Source organism: Sus scrofa, chromosome 3 (genome assembly GCF_000003025.6).
Source record: "Sus scrofa isolate TJ Tabasco breed Duroc chromosome 3, Sscrofa11.1, whole genome shotgun sequence".
Lineage (NCBI taxonomy): Eukaryota > Metazoa > Chordata > Mammalia > Artiodactyla > Suidae > Sus > Sus scrofa.
In genome coordinates this window covers 28,952,596-28,972,812 of record NC_010445.4, presented here as the reverse complement: position 1 = coordinate 28,972,812, position 20,217 = coordinate 28,952,596, and the positions used below count along the sequence as shown (strand labels likewise).

Here is a 20,217-nt window from a genome sequence, read left to right as displayed (position 1 = left end):
GCAGACGTGGCTTGGATCCCGAGTTGCTGTGGCTCTGGCGTAGGCCGGCGGCTACAGCTCCGATTGGACCCCTAGCCTGGGAACCTCCATATGCCGTGGGAATGCCCCAAGAAATGGCAAAAAGACGAAAAAAAAAAAAAGTGGAGGTAGGTCACGGTCACCTCAGACCCCCTCGAGGTCTCACCACGGGTTTATGAAAGCTTTCCTCTGGAGCTCGCAGCAGATCTCAGAGTAGTGAGAAACATACTCTTCTAACTCAGTTTACTCTAAACTCCGTTAACTTGAGGCTGTTAAAATGGAAGAAAAGCCATTGTTTCAGTGTAACACGTAATGTTAGATTTTGCTAAAAACGGGTGCCTGCTGAAGAAGACTCTCTCAAAATAGCTCAGGAGAACCAGATTTAAATTCCACATTGAAAAATTTCAGAACTTGCTTCAAATGCATGTCGTTGTGACGGAATAAAAACATTCCAGTTTGTGTGTTAATTCCGTAAAAACCAAGTTACCCAGCTTGGGCTCTAGTAACTTTATTAAAATTGAGAGGCAAAGCACTTTCTACGTACTATTGAAAATGTTAGGTTTTTACAATCTGTCATCTTAAAAAGGGATAAGGGATGTTAACCACACACACACAAAATCAAGGGTCACTCCGCCTCAGCTTACATATTCTTAAAAGTAAGTATAAAGTCAGTATTTCAAAAATTCAAATGCTCTTTTGGAATATTTTAAATTATTCTCAAATTGATGAAAGGAATTCAGATTATAAAACAATGACCAAAAGTTCTCCATTCATAGTAGGTTCTACTTGATTTTGAGGTTGATGATCTTGTCACAATATTTGACATAACAGAAAATTCTTGATATTTGACTACAGGCCTGCATGTGCAAACAACATTTTTTTTCCTTCTGCTAAGACCCAAACTCAGGATATAGATATCTAAACTATGGAAATTAAAGAAATAGACATTCCATGGCCTGAATTTAAGGTTAAAAATATATATATATATAAACGAGTTCCCTGGTGGCCTAGTAGTTAAGGATCTAGTATTGTCACTGCTGAGGTGTGGGTTTGATCCGGCCTGGGAACTTCCACATGCCACCGGCACAGCAGATAGATAGGTAGATAGATAGGTGAAATGCCTTTTGCCAAATCTGGTTAAAATACTTTTTGAAATGATTAAAAATAATTTTTACAACTTAAACTTTGAAATTAAAATGTCACAAAGTCATCAACCAATTGAGTTACTTTTCTAAAAGGATGATTTTTTTAAATGACAAAATATTAAAATAATGAGTGTATTATTTTATCGTATACTAAATTCCAATAATGAGAACAGAGATTTAAATAGTTGATTGTAAAACTAGTCTAGATTGTACTTTCAGTTTTCAAAACAATTCTAGGGATAATGAAAAGCAACAAAACTATCCTAAAAACACATGCAGTATACCCAGTTGACAATTCACATATAGGAATCAGATTGTAAGTTCTTTCTGTCACCTCTTTATGCATCCCAATCATTGATTTTTTTCCCCAAATATCTTAGCAGGTTTATTCGCAACAATCAGAAACTGGAAAAATTCAAACACACAAAGACAAAAGCATAAGCAGATAGTGGCACCTCCATAGACTCAAAACTTCTAAGCAATATAAATCCATGTTTCTTAGTGTATCTGCTTAGAAATGAGACCGATTAAATACTTGTAAGTAAAAAAGATACTTTATTATTATTATAGCTTATTATTACTTTAAGATATACTTTATTATTAGACTTTATACTGTTTAGCCAAGTGAACACTAGTATCTATAGCAGATGGTCCATTCATTTTCTACTTGATCTGTCAAGGAATAACACATAATTCCTGCTTATTAAGCTGTTTACTAAATCCTTGTGATTTTATACAAACTCAGAACAGAGGACAAACAAGAGGAAAACAAGGTAATCTACCTCAGCTTGAAAAAGAAGGTCCAAGGAGCCATGTGTCAGCTTTAAGTCAGAAATGGCACAGAGAATGTTGTATCTTTTAAGAATTTTATATAGAATGTAAATAGCTTAATTGGGCACACAGTTAAACTACAGTGATTAAAAAAAAAAGAACAAAATTAGATCTTTCATAATATTAAGAATGGACTTTAAGTCTGCATAAACTCAAGATGCACATTTTGAGAGTTCCCTGGCGACTCACCAGTGTTGTCACTGGTGCGGCATGGGTTCGATCCCTGGCCTGGGAATTTCCACATGCTGCAGGTGCGGCCAAAGAGGCAAAAAAAAAAAAAGGTATACATTTTGACATTCACTTTGAGGGTCATGTGCCACTGTGACAGCAGACTCAAGGTCTAGGGTTAGACAGGAGCCCGTCTCCAGCCTAAAACGACTGAGAATAAGGATGCTCAACCTAAAGCTGTCGACTCCTATCTGGTGGTGGAGAGTGCTTTTAAGGCTTACTCTTACTAAAAAGAATTGAAACCCTTACCAGGATGTTATCAGCTTAAATGTTTATCTATTTAACTGAAGTGACCTGTCATCCTAAAGGTTATCCAGGACTGCACCCAACCAGCAGCATCCTCTTCCTAACTCTCAGATGGACAGTGTATATAAATCATCCCCCAAATACAGCAAAATAATTGCCCAGTAATTAATAAAAAAATTTTAAATAGAAGTAAATCATTGCTTACTAATTACTTCAATTATTTTGCACAGAGATTTCCCTCCCTATAAAAGAAGAACCTTCTCCTATTTCCAAAATGCGACCAGTGACAGCCAGCATCACCACCATGCCCGTCAGCACAGTGGTGTCCCGGCCGCCCCCCCAGGTCCAGATGGCACCACCCATATCCTTAGAACCTATGGGCAGTTTATCTGCCAGCCTGGAGAACCAACTAGAAGCTTTCTTGGATGGAACTTTACCTTCGGCTAATGAAATCGCTCCGCTGCAGAGCAGCAGCGAGGACAGAGAGCCCTTCTCGCTGATCGAGGATCTCCAGAACGACCTGCTGAGCCACGCGGCCGTGCTGGACCCCTCGCACTCGCCCATGGAGACGGCCGAGGCCCAGTTTGCCGCCAGCGCTCCCTGTCTGTCGCTGGACCTTTCGGACTCGAACCTGGACAACATGGAGTGGCTGGACATCACCATGCCCGGCACGTCGGCAGCACTCACGCCGCTCAGCGCCGCCGCTCCCAGCATGTTCTCTGCCGACTTCCTGGACCCGCAGGACCTACCGCTGCCGTGGGACTAAGGTCGCCGAGGTCTCGTCTCGGAGTTCCTGACGCTGAAGCAGGGGAAGGTGATTCGAAAAGGTCCGTTTTCAGAGACAGTTCCGCGGTTGCATCCCTGCAGTTATAATATGTTGTCACAGAAAGAACGGCTGGACGGTCGGGGTCTGGAAAGCACGTGTGCAGACGTTTCATTGCGTCCCGCAGTGCGTGTCTGCAGTTGCATAGAGCACAGGGCCTGCTGCGAAGTCACACGAGGGCTCCTCTGTTGCTCCAGACTTGAGTAAAGAACGAGAGGTACCTTTAGATAAACCATGAAGAAGAGCGCCGTGCGCAGGGCGGTGGCCCGGGGGCTCTCTGGTGACGCACGACACTGGAGCCTCCTGGGGGCCGTGCGCCCCAAGACGGGGCGGGCAGCTCCACCCGGCAGAGGAGGGAGGGGAGCGGTCCCTGCCCACGGCATGGCCCAGAAATGGCCGGAGCCCAGCCCGAGCCCCCGCGGGGTCAGAGGCGGGGGCAGCACCCGCCAGGCCAGTGACAGCGTCCTGCTGAAGACTTGTGGTTCCATTCAGACACCAGTGTAATTGTTTTCCGTGTTGTAGTTTATTCTGTGATTTCTGGAATCTTCTTTTAGATTTCCAAATTTAAATTTCAGTGGAAGACCTTCCACCGCAACCAGACAGTGTCTACAAACTACTGTCGTAAACAATCCACTGTAAAAAGTCCAGGTGTATTAGTAACACTGAAACGCCTACGAGCACAACCCCCTGGGTTGCTTAGGTTGAACTTACTGTGTATATTAGACAGTTGTGTGCACCCCTGACCTTGCGATTTGTACAGCCTGTGTTGGCCTAAGGGACTGGGCACCCCGTGGTCCTACTTCTTTTAATAACTCGAATATTTCTAGAGTACTTGAGCCACACGCGTTTCCGTATTTAAGGAATTGCCGACTGACGTTCAGGTAACCAGAGCCATCTCAAAGAACCAAGAGGAGGCTTTCGCATCACCTGCCCTCCTGAGCTGGTGAGCGGCACAGAGGGGGCAGCGGGAAGGTCTGTCGTCGCGCCCCGACACGCCCGGGGCGCTCGCGGGCAGCCAGGGCTGCCAGGCTGGCCAGCAGAGCCCCGCACTGGCTGGCCTCGGCGCCGTCTCTCAGCCCTGGTTGCCGTTGGACAGGCTCGTAACTGGATGTCACACCTGCGCTCTCACTCTGTAATCAAGGTGACGATTGAAAAACTGGAGGTTTTATTAGTAGTTTTTTATATAGAAAAATGTTATATTTGTTGAGTAGTTTCAGAATTTTCTAAAATGCCAACTACCGCAGGATTTCCAAGACTATTTCGGGCTAGTCTTTTAAGTGTATGACAAAGTGTAAATAACGGAGGGGGAGAAAAAAAAGAAAAAAAAAACCATCCTGAAATGCACCCCCGCGTGTGGAGCTGTTTCTCCGGGCCCACGCGCGTGCCCTCCCCGGCCCCGGGTGCAGATGCTGCCGGCAGCTTCCTTCTCTGGTCAGGAAGGGCTGACGTGCCTGCAGGCAAAGCAGGAGGCGGCCTGAGCCCGCACTGGCGAGGAGCCGCAGTCCCCTCTGGGTTCGCGTTTTGCCTGAGAACCCATCTTCCTTCACGTTTTCTTTCTGTTTGTCAACTTCACCCCACGTGGGCAAAGGCCCTCCTCCCCACGTTCGGTTGCCCAGAGCACTGGCGCCGGCGGACCGGCCGGTGCTGCTGGAGGGTTGAAGGCCGAGCCGGGCCTGCAGTGTGGGCTGGCGCATGTACCCAGCGTCGTGTAGCGATGGCCCGTCCAGCCCCTGGGAGCCAGTCCAGCCCCTGGGAGCCAGTCCTGTGAACCAGGGTGCCCGTTCCTTTCCGAGAGCCTGGCTCCCGGGCCGGGGCTGTTTCCTGGGGAAGGGCGGTCTGGGCCCTGGCGTTTCCTCTGCAGCTTCTCTGGTCCATATTTAGACTCTGAGCACCAGCTTCCTTGCGACCGAAGTTGAAGGCTTATTAAAGGAGCAGCAAACATCGCGGGACAGAAGGGGGCAGCTGAACGGCTGGCAGGGGTCCCTTGGTGAATAGCGCCATCCCATCATCCCGGCTGCGGGCACAGACCACAGTCCAGCCTCGGCTCCCTCTGCTGCTTCTGAGAGCGATGGTAGAAACAGGCCTTGCGGGGCTGCAGCACAGGGAGCACCCACTCCTGCGCCCTCATTCTCTCTTTGGATGATGAGTTGCTCAGGTGCCCTCTGCACGTAGGGGTTCAAACCTTCCCGCAGCAGCATTTCCTTGAAAAGGCCACTCGTAGCTTCCGTCGGCCCTCCTGAACCCTGCACAGTGCGCTGGGCACCTGTGACATCAGTGCCGCCCTCCAGGGTCTCAGCGGCTCTTCCTGCTTCGGGTGAGGCCAGGGACCGTGTGCAGCATGGGACGTGACCAGAGGGGAGCAGCGTCTGTGATCACACCCCCTCCACCCCAACTCAGTGTGCACGACGGTAAGTGCCACGGGAAAGGTGAGCATGCGCTAAAAAGGACTGGCTTTTGTCTGAGCTCCAAAGCCCTTCCACACAGGTCAGGACTGAGGCGGGCGTCCCAGTGGGCAGGCGTGTGGTTAGAAGTGGTCCCATTGTGTATCGTCTTGCAGGATATCACACCGCCAAGAAACAAGCTAACTCCTAAATGATGATCTCACGTCCAGTCTTATTTCCTAAATATTCCTGAAACACAGTAGCATCGAGCCTACCTTTGTAGTGTGTACGGGCATCGGGTCCTGTCGTCAGGGATGGGAGGAGAGAGTCACACCGCAGCTTCTGCAGCGTCTTGGGAGTCCGGGGCTGTGTGGTCGTCTTGTACATTTCAGCAAAGCAGATACTAGGAAACCCTTAGGACAGGGTGATGGTTCAGTTCTAGTGTATTTCCTGAAATGTGCAACCTACTGTATAGCATTTGCCACGTGTGTGTACAGAGATGTAGTCTGAGTTCACGGAACTTCTGGCTCAGATACGACTTGTATTTTCTATGAATATTTTTATAGCACTAAAGAGCTATTCAGATTTCCTTTTCACAAACTGCACGCTTCTGGATTCCATTGAGTGCAGTTTCAGAACCGAGGCAAAGGCAGCCTGGTGTCGCCCCCAAGCGGCCACCTGCAGAGGCGCCATCATGAGCCATGATGAGGGATCAGGAGCGTGTTACCCATTGTGTCACCAAAGCTGATCAGTTCCCCCACCCACCCCCGGATCATTCCAGGCCACGCAACTTTCAGGATTCCCAGGCTGAAACCAGCCACCACAGCTGACACAACAGCTGTCTCCACAAGCGCAGCAACAGCCCCTTTACTGCCCACAGACTGCTCCCACCCTCACACGCTCCTGCACCGAGACAATGGCTATCAGCGGCCACCCGCATTGCCACCCGGGCCCGGGGTCCAGGCTCACAGGTAACCCTCCGCGTGTTACTGTCCATCACTGCAAACATCCATCCTGATCCTGGCACCAGAGCAGGAGACCCAAGTGTCCACTGCCCGGAGGCCACAATATCAGCCCACACTATCAAAGAACACTAACTGGAAGGCCAGGGCTGTCATGGAACTCAGCTCACAAGTGCAGGGAGGTGTGTCTGGAGAGCATCCTGACTGCGTTGCAGCTCATCCATTAAGTGGTTTCAGTCAAAACTGGAAAATAGCAATTAAGTTGCAGTCGTTCTTGTTCCTGGTTCAGGCCTCCCCCTTTCTTGCAGTATTTGAGGAACTGCATCATTGCAAAGGGTTTCCACCGGAAACCTCTGAGGCCTGTCGTTAAAAAGCTGCACATGTTTACAAACGAGCTCTTCCCCTCCACGAGAACACGTTGCTCTGGGACTCCCATGGGAAAATGTCATGACTCTGTGACAACAGGACGGCAGTCTCAGATCTGCAAGGTGCTGTCTGGACTCAGCATGTTAGTGGCGATCGTGTTTCGCAGAGCTTTGTGCCAACCACCAAGACAAGCTTTCACCAAGTTCCCGGAATCACCGAGACGGGAAAGGTTACCTCTCCGCATTGCGCCGTAAGGAAATTTGCTCATTGGGAAGGAGGAAGAAGCACTTAGGAAAGGGTTTAGTTGCTACCAAAAAATACTTAACCTCGAGTAATAGTAATACAAACTTGCTTTAAAGGAACCAAAGGCATTGCCAAGTATTTGCCAAAAGCAGGCACTTTTTATGTAAAATTTGAGACGAATGAGATCTCAAAAATCAGTCCCAAAAAGGTATTATCCACTTAAGGTTATAATTTTCACAGAGATGTAGATATTTCTCTCTTGTTTTCATGTAAAATAGTATAGATTTGTTTTGTTGGGTTAAGAATAGTACACAGTTAGCAGAAATAAAGTTTTTTTTTTCTTTTCTACGTACAAATTAGTTTTCTTGCTTGCAACAGAACTGCAACGTGATAGGTGTTTCTCTTCTTATTTTCATTGTCACATTATGTCTTAGCATCTCACTCTATGAAAAAAAGGAGAAAGATACCAATCCACAGAGCCCTGCTTCTTAAAGCACTAGTTTAATAACAAAAAATTATGGCAGTCGGGGGTCCATTCATGTATTGCCTTTATGTTGTTTTTTAAAAGAAAAACCATGATGCCTTTGTATTTGCTGTTTGCACCCCTGAAATCAATTCCATATCATGTTTGAATGCCATACATTTTGCACATGTACTGTACATAAGTAACGCATACTGTATTTTTATATGTGTGCACATTTATCATCGGATCTTTTGTACATAGTGGCTGTATTGTAGCTGATTGGGAAATGTTTGATATCTCAGCAATTTTGCATTTTTGTGTCTCAAATAAAAAACATTTTGATGTACTACGACTATTCAGAAGCGTCTTTGCAGACCTTGGGGGGCGGGGGGACCCTGTGGTGACACCAACCTCCAGATCAAGCCTCACAGCAGACAGACAGCACATCCAGGGGCTCATTCATCTGCTGAAGCCCCTCCCCTAAGGCCAGGACCATGGGATTGAGACTAGAAACAGGTATTAGCTGAACTTGAACATGACAGGTACACCAACACATGGTCATTCTCCCCAAATCATCAGGAAACCCCCCAGGGGAGAGGTGGTCAGGGTTAGGGTTAGAGTTAGGCTGGGCTGGAGCCCACACGCAGGCATCAGTCTCTCCTGTGACAGGGATGAACAAGCCACCACCAACCTTCCTGAGAGACCAAGCTTCAAAAGCAACTGTTCGTAGGAGGTGTTTTTATAGACGAAGCAGAATAGTCTTTAGAATTCAGTACTCATGCAGTAAGCTGGCGTTTGACACTCAACCCAGACGCCCGCGGTTACCAGTGCGTTTTGAGAACTGCACTCTGGTTCCTTTGCTTGGGTGAGATGCAATGGTAATGAACAAATCGGAATGACAGCTGTAACTTTCATATCAATATCTAATTATGAAAGTGGCCATCATGTCACCCTCGGGGAGGAACGAAAGATTGCCAGTTACCTAAATACACAAAATGTTTACTCTCCCTTACGTTTAGGGACCAAGAGCAGCCGCAACAGACAAGCAGATGATGCGTCCAAGGGACTAAAACATCTGTAACATCACACGTCACCAGCCCAGATCCTGCCCTCAGGGGGAGAAAAGCAGGTCAGAGGGAAGAGCAAAAGTGCCCCAGACCTTCCGAGGAGCGAGCAAGGGACGGAGCTGGGGGCGTGGGGCAGGCTCAGGGGCAGAGGTGTGAGGGCACGAGAAGGGCGCTGCAGAGGAAGCCACCTGCGTGGGGTCAGCATCAACAGAGACGGGCTGAGGCCCTGCTCGGGGCCGGGCCCAGGGCTGGAGGCCAGAGTTGGGCTGCCGGCCGGTCTGGTCCAGAGAACAGAGAAAGCACGTCTGCAAGAGCAGACAGCAGAGCACGGAGGGATCCCAGACCGCAAAGGGCTAAGAATCTTCTGCAGCCCATTCTAGTTTCTCGGGGTTCGAGAGGCCTGCGAAAGCCCTTTAGGGGGCAGGCACAGCCCTCATTCAGCGTCTTCAGAATCCTCCGCGCCACCCTTGCTCTAGAATCCAGGCGATACCAGAGCTACCGGAAACGCACTCACACCCACACACCAGCGAGTCCAGAGTCCAAGGAAGACGGACTTCAGGCCAGATGTCAACTGCCTGTCACCACCAATTTTACGTGTCACATAATCCTCAATGCTTTCCCACGTCACCTAACGACTGTGCCTTCACCCTCCCTTAAGGCGCTTAGCTGCCCTCTCTGATGGATGGTAACTCCCAGAAAGAAACCTCATCTTGACATCCGGCTATCTTTCCTGCTAATTTTATCACAAGTTATTAAAATTCAACCCACCGTGTATAATTAGACCAAAACTAAGGCCGCTCACCAACTATTTGAATGTCCCTCAAGGCTATGGCCAGTGATATACGAGGATGGCCCACGGGCAGTAACCCCAGTGTACCTGGAGCATCCAACGCCCAAAGGATGCAGATGCAAGGCGCTGTCCTGTCCAAAGCTGAAGTCTGATCAATGGTGACATGAGGCTTTCATTTAGGCTGACAGTTAAGCGTTTCCCATCAGAGACTCTGCTGTTTTCTCACCCGCGGCTGGACGGAGCCCAAGTCACAGCAAGCAGAATGGCAAACCGCTGCCCGACGTGAAGTTCTCCGAAGAGTGAGGGGTTACAGGGGTTTTGTCCCAATTCATCTCTAAGCTCGAGAAAAGGTCTGCAGAGCTGCTGGAACACGTAGTCTTAGAGTCTTGATTGAAATTATGTCTGTTAAGCCACTTGGAAAGCTGACCGAGACATCACGTGCATGAGAGACGTGGAAGCTGCAACCGGGAAACCCAGAGAAGGTGGTCCAAGTGGATGGCGCTCACCCTTCTCCCCCGGCCCTGGTCCACAGCGCCAAGGCCCAGGAACGCAGCTGGGGACAGTTAACAGAAAGAGCAGCAAACGTATGAAATGGTGCTACACACCACCGGCAAGTGTATACGCTAGGAACTAGGTGTTTTGGTTTTTTTGGCCACCCTGTGGCACGTGACGCTCCTGGGCCAGGGATCAGATCCGAGTCACAGCCACAAAGATCTGAGCCACAGCACAGCAACGCCAGATCCACTGCGCCAGGCCAGGGATCGAAGCTGTGGCCCAGCGTTCCCAAGCCGCTGCCGATCCCATTGTGCCACAGCGGGCACTCCTAAGCTAGGAATTCTTCACCCACTGAGTCCCAACGGGAACTCCTAGGAACTCTTACTGTCCCCATTTTATACATGTGCATCTAAGGACTGAGAAGGGAAACGTCTTGCCCAAAATAACAAAGACAGTAGAGTGTGGATTTGAGTCCAAGCTTCTGACAGCCCAGCACCCAGACCGTTTGTTTCTATAGACGCCACATACAATAAACCATCTTTGTTCAGATACGTGACAGAATCAACTGATCATGGCAGACTGACTTCATGTCCATCGTAAAGTTCACCCCAACGGGGTGTCTCTCGAGTCCCCTCCATTTCGCACAATGGACAGGGTAGCTACGGAGCTAGGATGGTGAACAGCACCCACAGCACAGCTTTTACTGGGTTAACTCCAACCAGAACCCGGGTCACAAGACTGGGGCATCTGAAGAGAACCCCACTGAGGAGGCCGTGCCCAGGGACTCATGAAGCACTGCCTACCTGGACCCGGACTTCTGCAGCCACGTGAGCACATCCCCAACCCCAGGAGCCATAAAACAGTCTTACGAGATCTAGTGAAGTGAAGGAATAAACTCCATGACCCAGCAACTCAGTTTCTTGGATACACATCCTTGAGAAACACACAAGCAGTCATGTGCAAAGATGACCATAAAAGCATCGTCTACAAAGCAAACACTGAAAACAACATCGTTTTGTGAACATTTAAACACAGCAATTGACATACATGAGTAAAATCTAATGCATCACGCTAAAAGAATCTCAAAATAAAATGCTGAGGGGAAGCAAAGTCCAGAAGGAAGCCTACATAATTCAAGGAATATTTTAAATCAATGAAGCTGTTGACGTTTTAATATATAAAATACAAAAATATGGGGAGGTAAGGATGCACATAAATACCAAGATTCAAGATACTTCTGGAAAGAAGAGGAATGAGACTGCAGAGGGTGTAAAACAGGCTTCAACTAATATTGACGGTTTTATTTAATTTCTTCTATATTTTATTCTTTAGGAAGTCTATAGCCATCTAGCAAAATATTAACATTTGTTTTCTGTCAGTCGATTCTTTATTCTCCCTCATTCCTTTCGCTAAGTTGGAAATAGTTCCTGTTTAAAAAATGATAAGCTTAAAAATAAAAAGAATTACACAGGAATACCATGAACAACTGCATGCCAATACATTACTTAAAGATAATTTAATTTTCATTTGTAGATAAAACAGATGAATTCTGGAGTTCCTGTTGTGGTGCAGCAGAAACGAATCTGACTAGTATCCGTAAGGATGCGGGTTCAATCCCTGGCCTCACTCAGTGGGTCGGGGATCCGGTGTGGCCCTGAGCCATGGTGTAGGTTGCAGGCGTGGCTTGGATCCCGAGTTGCTGTGGCTGTGGTGTAGGCCAACAGCTACAGCTCCCATTTGACCCCTTTTGACCCCTAGCCTGGGAACTTCCACATGCTGCAGGTGAAACCCTAAAAAGAAAAAAAAAAAAAGAAAATTCCTAGTAAGACACAAACTACCAAAAATTGACTCAAAAAGAAAGTAAAGGTGAAAGCTTTTCCTTTAAGACTGAGGAACAAGACAAGGATGCCCACTCTCAGCATTTTTTTGCAACATACCATCGGAAGTTCTAGACAGAGCAATCAGAAGAAGAAAGAAAAGTCATCAGACAGGAAAGGAAAAAGCACAACTGTCACTATCTGGGTATGACATGGTATTACATAGCAAAACCCTGAAGGCTCCACCCAAAAACTGTCAGTACTAATAAACAAATTTGGTAACACTGCATGACACAAAATTAATATACAAAAATATATTGCATATCTATACACCAATAATGAACTATCAGAAAGAGAAATTAAGAAAACAATCCTGGAGTTCCCATTGTGACGCGGTGGAAACGAATCCAACTAGGAACCATGAGGTTGTGGGTTCAATCCCTAGCCTCGCTCAGTGGGTTAAGGATCTGGTGTTGCTGTGAGCTATGGTGTAGGTCACAGACGTGGCTCGGATTCTGCATTGCTGTGGCTGTGGCATAAGCTGGCAGCTGTAGCTCCAATTCGACCCCTAGCCTAGAACTTCCATATGCCTCAAGTGTGCCCTAAAAAGACAAAAAAAAAAAAAAAATAGATAAAGAAAATGTGACACAAACACAGGAATATTATTCACTCCTATAAAAGAAGGATGTTGTCATTTGTGACAGCGTGGATGAAACGAGAACATTAGGTTAAGTGAAATCCGTAGACAGAGAAAGACAGGTACTGTCGACGGTGTCACTTAGATGTGACCTCAAAAAAGGCCACACTCAGAGAAACAGAGAGCAGAGCGGAACTATCGGGGACAGGGCAGGGGGTGGAATGGGGAGCTATTGGTCCAAGGGTACCAGCTTCCAGTTATGAGTATATCTTGATGATGGTTATTCTTTTGCAATGTGTATGTCCATCAAATATGCCTTCAACACATACAGTTGATTAGACCTCAGTAAAGCTGGGGCGGGGGGATGGAAAAAACGGTGAAAGGAAAAAACTGCCAACCAAAAATTCTATATACAATAAAGTGACCTTCAAGAAATGAGGAAGAAAGGAAGACATTCCTAGAGAAGCAAACGCTGAAAGAGTTCATTGCCACCAGACCTGCCCCGCGAGACATGTGCAAGGGACTCCTACACGTTGAAATGAAAGGCTGCCAGACAATTCACTCAAAGTGCTGTGAAAAATGAAGTGCTCTGGTAAAGGTACCTAGACGGACAAGTAAAAACCTGCATTCTTGTCATTTTGGATCTTCACTCCACTTTTCATTCTTTCCTAGGATTTAAAAGACAAAAGCATAAAAAATAATTCCAAAGTGTATCAGTGGGTACACGACATGTAATGCCGTGATTGGAGACAGCACTAATAAAGGGGACGCTGTAAAGAGGAATTTCTGTATGTGAGCAAAGCAGTTATCAGTTTAAATACAATGTTACAACATGAGAATGTTAAGTATAGGCGCCATGTAACCTGTAAAGAAAATATACAAAGACTAAGCAAAGGAAAATGAGAGGGAAATCAAAATGCATCACGGCTACAAAAATCATCTAAACATGAAGGCAGGCAATACGGACGGGAGGGATGAAGAAGGTAGAAGATACTCAGAAAGCAAGTAAAACAGCACTAGGAAGTCCCTGTCGGTAATCAAATGCAAACGGATTCCATTCCCCCAGTAAGACAAAGATTGGCAGACCGGATGATAAGAGAGAATCCAACTAGATGCTGTCTACGAGAGACTCTTTTTTTTTTTTTGTCTTTTTAGGGCTGCACCCCTATGGAGGGTCCCAGGCACAGCTAAGCATTAACTAAGTATATAAGAGACTTAAGAGTGAAAGGATGGAAAAAGTTATTCTGTGCAAATAGTAAGCATAAGAGAACAGGAGTAGCTATACTAATATACAGAATAGACTTTATTTTATTTATTGTTTTTTGGTCATGCCTGTGGCATGTGGAAGTTCCTAAACCAGGAGTCAAACCCACCCCACAGCAGTGACCACGCCGGAGAGTTAACCTGCTGCACTACAAGGACTCCCAAAATAGACTTCAAATTTTAAAAAGACTCCTCTAAGAGAGAGCAAACGACTTTACAATGATAAAAGGTCAGTTCACCAAGAATATGATGATTACAAACATACACAAACATCACAGATCCCAAATAAAACAAATGCTGACAGAATATATTAGGAATTCCTGCAACTCGACAAAAACAACCCAATTAAAAAGTGGCCCAACAGGAGTTCTCGTCGTGGCTCAGTGGTTAACGAATCTGACTGGGAACCATGAGGTTGCAGGTTTGATCCCTGGCCTCGCTTAGTGGCCGGGGATCCGGCATTGCCGTGAACGGTGGTGTAGGTCACAGACGTGGTCCAGATCCCACGTTGCCATGGCTGTGGTGTAGACCGGTGGCCACAGCTCCGATTGGACCCCTAGCCTGGGAACCTCCATATGCTGCGGGTGCAGCCCTAAAAAGACAGAAGACAAAAAAAAAAAAAAGTGGCCAAACAGCTTGAACAGACATTCCTCCCAAGAAAGTATATTAATGGCCAATAAACACATAAAAAGATGCTCAACATCATCCATCATTAGGAAAAAGGAAATCAAAATCAAATGAAACATCATTTCATACCCATTAGGATGGATACTCATAAAAATGGCAGGTATTGATGAAGATTTGGAGAAACTGGGATCTTTGCGCCATCATTGGTGGGAACATAAAATGGTGCTGCCACCATGGAAAACTCTAAGACGGTTCCTTCAAAAAAAAATTAAACATAAAATGACTATGTGACCCAGCAATTCCACTCTGGGAATATACCCAAAATAAAGGAAAGCAGGGTCTTAAAGAGGTATTTATACACTCTTGTGCATAGCGTAATTATTCAAAATAGCCCAAAGGTGGAAGCAACCCCAGTGTCCACTGACAAATGAATGGATAAACCAAATGTGGCTTATCATTTAAATGGACTATTGTTCAGCGTTATTAAAAAGGAAATTCCAGCACACTTACAAAGATGAACATGGAAGACCTTATTCTAAATGAAATAAGCCATTCACAAAAAGACAAATCCTGTATGATTCCAACACATTCTTTTTGAGTGCACAAGGCACATTCTCCAGGAAAGATCACATGTTAAACCGCACACACAAAAAAAAGGCTTTGTAAATTTAGGAAAATCAAAATCATAATAATTACCTTTTCCAACCACATACTCTGTGAAACTAGAAATCAACGACAAGAAAAAAAACTGCAAAAATACTAGCACATAGAGGCTAAACAGGATGCTACTAAACAATCAATGGATCACTGAAGAAATCAAAGAGGAAATTTTAAAATATCCAGAGACAAATGAAAACAAAAACACAGCAATCCAAAATCTCTAGGAATATGAATGACAGGGACACTTTGCTGTACATCAGAAACTGACAGAACATTGTAAATCAACTATACGTTAATAAAAAAATTTTTTTACATCTATGGGATGCAGCAAAAGTAGCTCTAAGAGGGAAGTTTATAGCAACAGAAGCTTACCTCAGGAAACAAGAAAAATCTCAAATAACCTAAAGGTTGTTCCTTTACACCTCAAGGAACTAAAAAAAGAAGCACAAACAAAACCCAAAGTTACTAAAAGGAAAGAAATCATAAAGTCACAGAGGAAATAAATAGAGACTGAAAAAAAAAAAATCAATGAAACTAAGAGTTGATTCTTTGAAAAAAATCAACAAAATTGATAAACCTTTAGCCAGATTCATCAAGAAGAGAGGACTCAATTCAATATAATCAGAAATGAGAAAAGAGAAGTTGCAACCAACATCACAGAAATATAAAAGATTATAAGAGGAGTTCCCATCGTGGCTCAGTGGTTAACAAATACAACTAGGAACCATGAGGTTGTGGGTTCGATCCCCGGCCTCGCTCAGTGGGTTAAGGATCCGGCATTGCTATGAGCTGTGGTGTAGGTCGCAGACGCAGCTCAGATCTTGCATTGTTGTAGCTCTGGCGTAGGCAGGCAGTTGTAGCTCTGATTAGACCCCTAGCCTGGGAAACTCCATATGCCACAGGTGCAGCCCTAGAAAAAGACAAAAAAAAAAAAAAGATTATAAGAGACTACTACAAACAAGTATGGGCCAATGGAAGGGACAACCTAGAAGAAATGAACAAACTCCTAGACATGTACAATCTTTCAAGACTGAACCAGGAAGAAATAAAACATATGAACAGACCAATTACTACCAGTAATGAAACTGAATCATTCATTTAAAAACTCCCTGCAAAAAGTCCAGGGCCAGACAGCTTCACAGGTTAATTCTACCCAACTTTTAGAGAAGAGCTAACACTTATTCTTCTCAAACTCTTCCAAAAAATTGCAGAGAAAGGAAAGCTTCCAAAATCTTTCTACGAGGCAGCCTCACCGGATACCAAAACCAAAGATATCACAAAAAAAGAAAGTTAGAGACCAGTATGAATATGCATGCAAAAATCCTCTACAAAATATTAGCAAACCAAATCCCCTAATACAATAAAAGGACCATACACCATGACCAAGTGGAGACTTACCCCAGGAATGCAAGAATTTTTCAGTATCCACAAATCAATGTGATACACCACATTAACACACTGAAGAATAGAGTCATATGATCAGCTCAATAGATGTAGAAAAAGGTTTTGACACAATTCAACATGCATTTATGATAAAAGTGCTCCAGAAAGTGAGCACAGAAGGAACATACCTCAACATAATAAAGGCCATATATGACAAACCCACAGCGAACATTATATTCAACAGGGAAAGGCTGAAAGCCTTCCTCTAAGATCAGGAACAGGACAAGGATGCCCACTCTCGCTACTTTTGTTCAACACAGAGTTGGAAGGCCAGCCGCAGCAATCACGGAAGAAAAGGAAACAAAAGCAAACTGGAAAAGAAGTAAAATTGTCAGTTTCCAGATGACATACTATGCGCAGAAAATTCAAAAGGCACCACCAGAAAACCACGACAGCTCATCAATATTCATGATAAACTTTCAGGATACAAAAGGCTTCCACGGGCAGCCTGCCAGCTGCGGTGTCCGATGTGCCCACCTTGCTCTAGGAATTCTGGTCTCAAGTGCCATGCACATGGCACAACGGAAGAAAGAAGGTCTTCTCCAGAGACGACCCATGGATTTACCTGACAGACCTGGATAAACTTCCTCACCAGAGAAGTGGGAATGGCATTGATGGAAGAGATACCAGAGCGCCCCGAGACAAGGAGGGAAGCTGGGGGGCCTTGATGGGTAAAATTCAAAGGAACCACCAAAACCAGTGGTTCTGGTGATGAAACTGTCGAACACTGTCACTGGCACAGTCACCGCTTGATGACTGCGCCACCACTGCTGGATTCTTGCTGGGTGCACTGCCGTGCTGTGAGTGACTTCTCATCTTACCCTGCAACTCCATGCTACTTGCTCAAGAGTCACACTCGAGGCAGAGTATCCGCTTGGCTGAACTCGCGTTATGTATCCCATGCCCTGTGTGGCAAAGAAAAGGGAGAAAGTATTTTCCCCATGTGGTCCAGAGGCTGAACTAAAGTTCTCATCCTAAGACAACAGGAGGAAGCATGGACCGATGAAGCAGCCTGGAGGGTGGCTCACACCTGGTTGAGTCCATCTGAAAAACAAGCTTTCTGAGCCGAATGAGATAAGACGGCAGAGTAGAAGGACTCGAGCTCATCCCTTCTCGTGAAAACACCAAAATTACAACAAACAAAACTACAACAAAGACACATCGAGATGACAGGAGGGCACATTCACAATACAAGCAAACCCCACACCTGCTGTGCGGGTGACACACAAACTGGAAAGTAACCCTATCACAGAGGCTTTCTCACAGGGATGAGAGTTCTGAACCCCATGTCAGGTCCCCCAGACCTGGGGGTCTGGCCCTGGGAAGAGGAGCCCCCGGAGCATTCGTCATTGAAGGCCAGTGGGGCTTGAGCACAGGAGCTCCACAGGACTGAGGGGGAAAGAGACTCCACTCTTGGCAGGTGTACACAAAGTGTCATGTGTACTGCGTACCAGAGCAAAGCAGAGACTCCCTAAGAATTTGGGCCAGACCTAACTGCGGATCATGGAGGGTCTCCTGGTGAGGAAGCAATCGGCTGCAGCTCACTGTGGGGGCCGGACACTGGAGGCAGAGGTCCCAGGGAATAACCACCAGTGTGTGGTCCCCTGGCGGCTGCCATTTTGGAAAAATATGGCTCTACCCAACAGCCTGCAGGCACCAGTGCTGAGAAGCTCCAGGCCAAATGGGGTGGGAAAACAGACCCACCCATCAACATTTAGACTACCTAAAGTCACATCTAGCCCCACCCCTCAACATGGCCCTGACACCAGAGGGAGAGGACTCAGCTCCCCGACCAGTGGGCAGGCGCTCGTCTCTCCCATCAGTAAGTCTACGCAAGCCCCTGGATCAATTTCACCCACCGGGGGCAGACACTGGCAGAAAGAAGGGCTACAACCCTGCAGCCAACAGAAAGGAGACCACAAACACAAAAAGCTAGACAAAATGAAAGGGCAGAGAAAGACGCTCCAGACAAAGGAACAAGACAAAACCCCAGGACAACAACTAAGTGAAGTGGAGACAGGCAACCTCCATGAAAAACACTGTAGAGCAATGACAGTAAAGATGACCCAAGATCTCAGGGGGGGAAAAAATGGAGGCAAAGAACAAGAAATGTTTAATAAAGAAATAAAACATTTAAAGAAGAAACAGATCAACAATATAATAACAGAAATGAAAAATACCCTAGAAGGAGTCCATAGCAGATGGCATGAGGCAGAGGAATGAGTAAGTGAGATGGAAAACTGACTGGTGGAACTCAATGAAGCAGAACAGAATTAAGAAAAAAGAATGAAAAGAAATGAGGACAGTCGGAGAGACCCCTGGGACAACATTAAAAGCACCAACATTCACATTATGGATGCCCCAAAAGGAAGAGAGAGGAAAAGGGCCTGAGAAAATATGTGAGGAGATTTAATAGCCAAAAACTTCCCTAACATGAGAAAGGAAACACGAATTAATTCAAGTCCAGGAACCACACTGGGTCCCATAGAGGATTAACCCAAGAAAGAACATCCCGAGACACCATATTCATCAAACTGACCAAAATTAAAGACAGAGAAAATGCAAAAAGCAATTAAGGAAAAGCAACACATATTATACAAGGGAGCCCCCCCCCCATAAGGTTATCGGCTGATTTTTCAGCAGAAACTTAACAGGCCAGAAGGGAGTGGCACGATATACTTAAAGTGATGATAGGGAAAAACTTAAAACCAAGAATACTCTACCCAGCAAGGCTCTCATTCAGATTTGACAGAGAAATAAAAAGCTTTACAGACAAGCAAAAACTAAAAGGGTTCAGCACCACCAAACCAGCTTTATGACAAACGCTAAAGGAACTACTCTAGGCAGAAAAGGCCACAACTAGGACCAAGAAAATTACACATGAGAAGGCTCACTGGTAAAGGCAAAAATAAAGAAAGGTAGGAAATCATCCACACACAAATATGATATTAAAACCAACAGATGGGAGGAGAGGAGAGGATGCCTGCAGCATACTGGAGAGGCATTTGAAATTAGGAGACCAGCAACTTAATCTTGTATACAGAGAGACGGCTATACCAAAACCTATAATAGAGTACACACACAAATAAGAAAAAGCAACCCCACCACAACACTAAAGATAGTCATCAAACCACAAGAGAAGAGAACAAAGAGGAAGGAAAGACATCAACAAAAGCAAACCCAAAGAATTAACAAAATGGCAATAAAAACAGACATATCAATAATCACCGTATAGGCAAATTTAATAAATGCATGACCAAAAGACATAGCCTGGCTGAATGGATACAAAACCAAGACCTGTGTATATGCCATCTACAAGAGACCCACTTCACATCTAGGGGCATGTACAGATTAAAAATGAGAGGAGAGAAAAAGCTATTCCAGGAAAATGGATATTACAAGAAAGCCAGAGTAGCAATAGACATTAAAATAGGTATTAAAGTAAAGAAGGTGGAGTTCCCGTCGTGGCGCAGTGGTTAACGAATCCGACTAGGAACCATGAGGTTGCGGGTTCGGTCCCTGCCCTTGCTCAGTGGTTAACGATCCGGCGTTGCCGTGAGCTATGGTGTAGGTTGCAGACGTGGCTTGGATTCCGCGTTGCTGTGGCTGTGGTGTAGGCTGGTGGCGACAGCTCTGATTGGACCTCTAGCCTGGGAACCTCTGTATGCCTCGGGAGTGGCCCTCGAAAAGACAAAAAGACAAAAAAAAAAAG

General features: G+C 45.7%; 1 protein-coding gene and 1 long non-coding RNA gene across 18 annotated transcripts in view; one reads left to right on the top strand and one right to left on the bottom strand.

The window, feature by feature from the left end:
- MKL2 (MKL1/myocardin like 2) overlaps positions 1-8,055 on the top strand; it is a 275,368-nt gene extending 267,313 nt beyond the window's left edge. For all 17 annotated transcript variants that reach the window (XM_021086567.1, XM_021086575.1, XM_021086573.1 and 14 more), the window contains one exon: positions 2,699-8,055. In XM_021086567.1, coding sequence (XP_020942226.1) covers positions 2,699-3,234 — 536 coding nt within the window. In that variant the 3' untranslated portion in view covers positions 3,235-8,055. The remainder of the gene's footprint in view (positions 1-2,698) is intronic.
- LOC110259929 overlaps positions 1-20,217 on the bottom strand; it is a 54,433-nt gene that overhangs the window by 15,776 nt on the left and 18,440 nt on the right. The window lies entirely within an intron of this gene.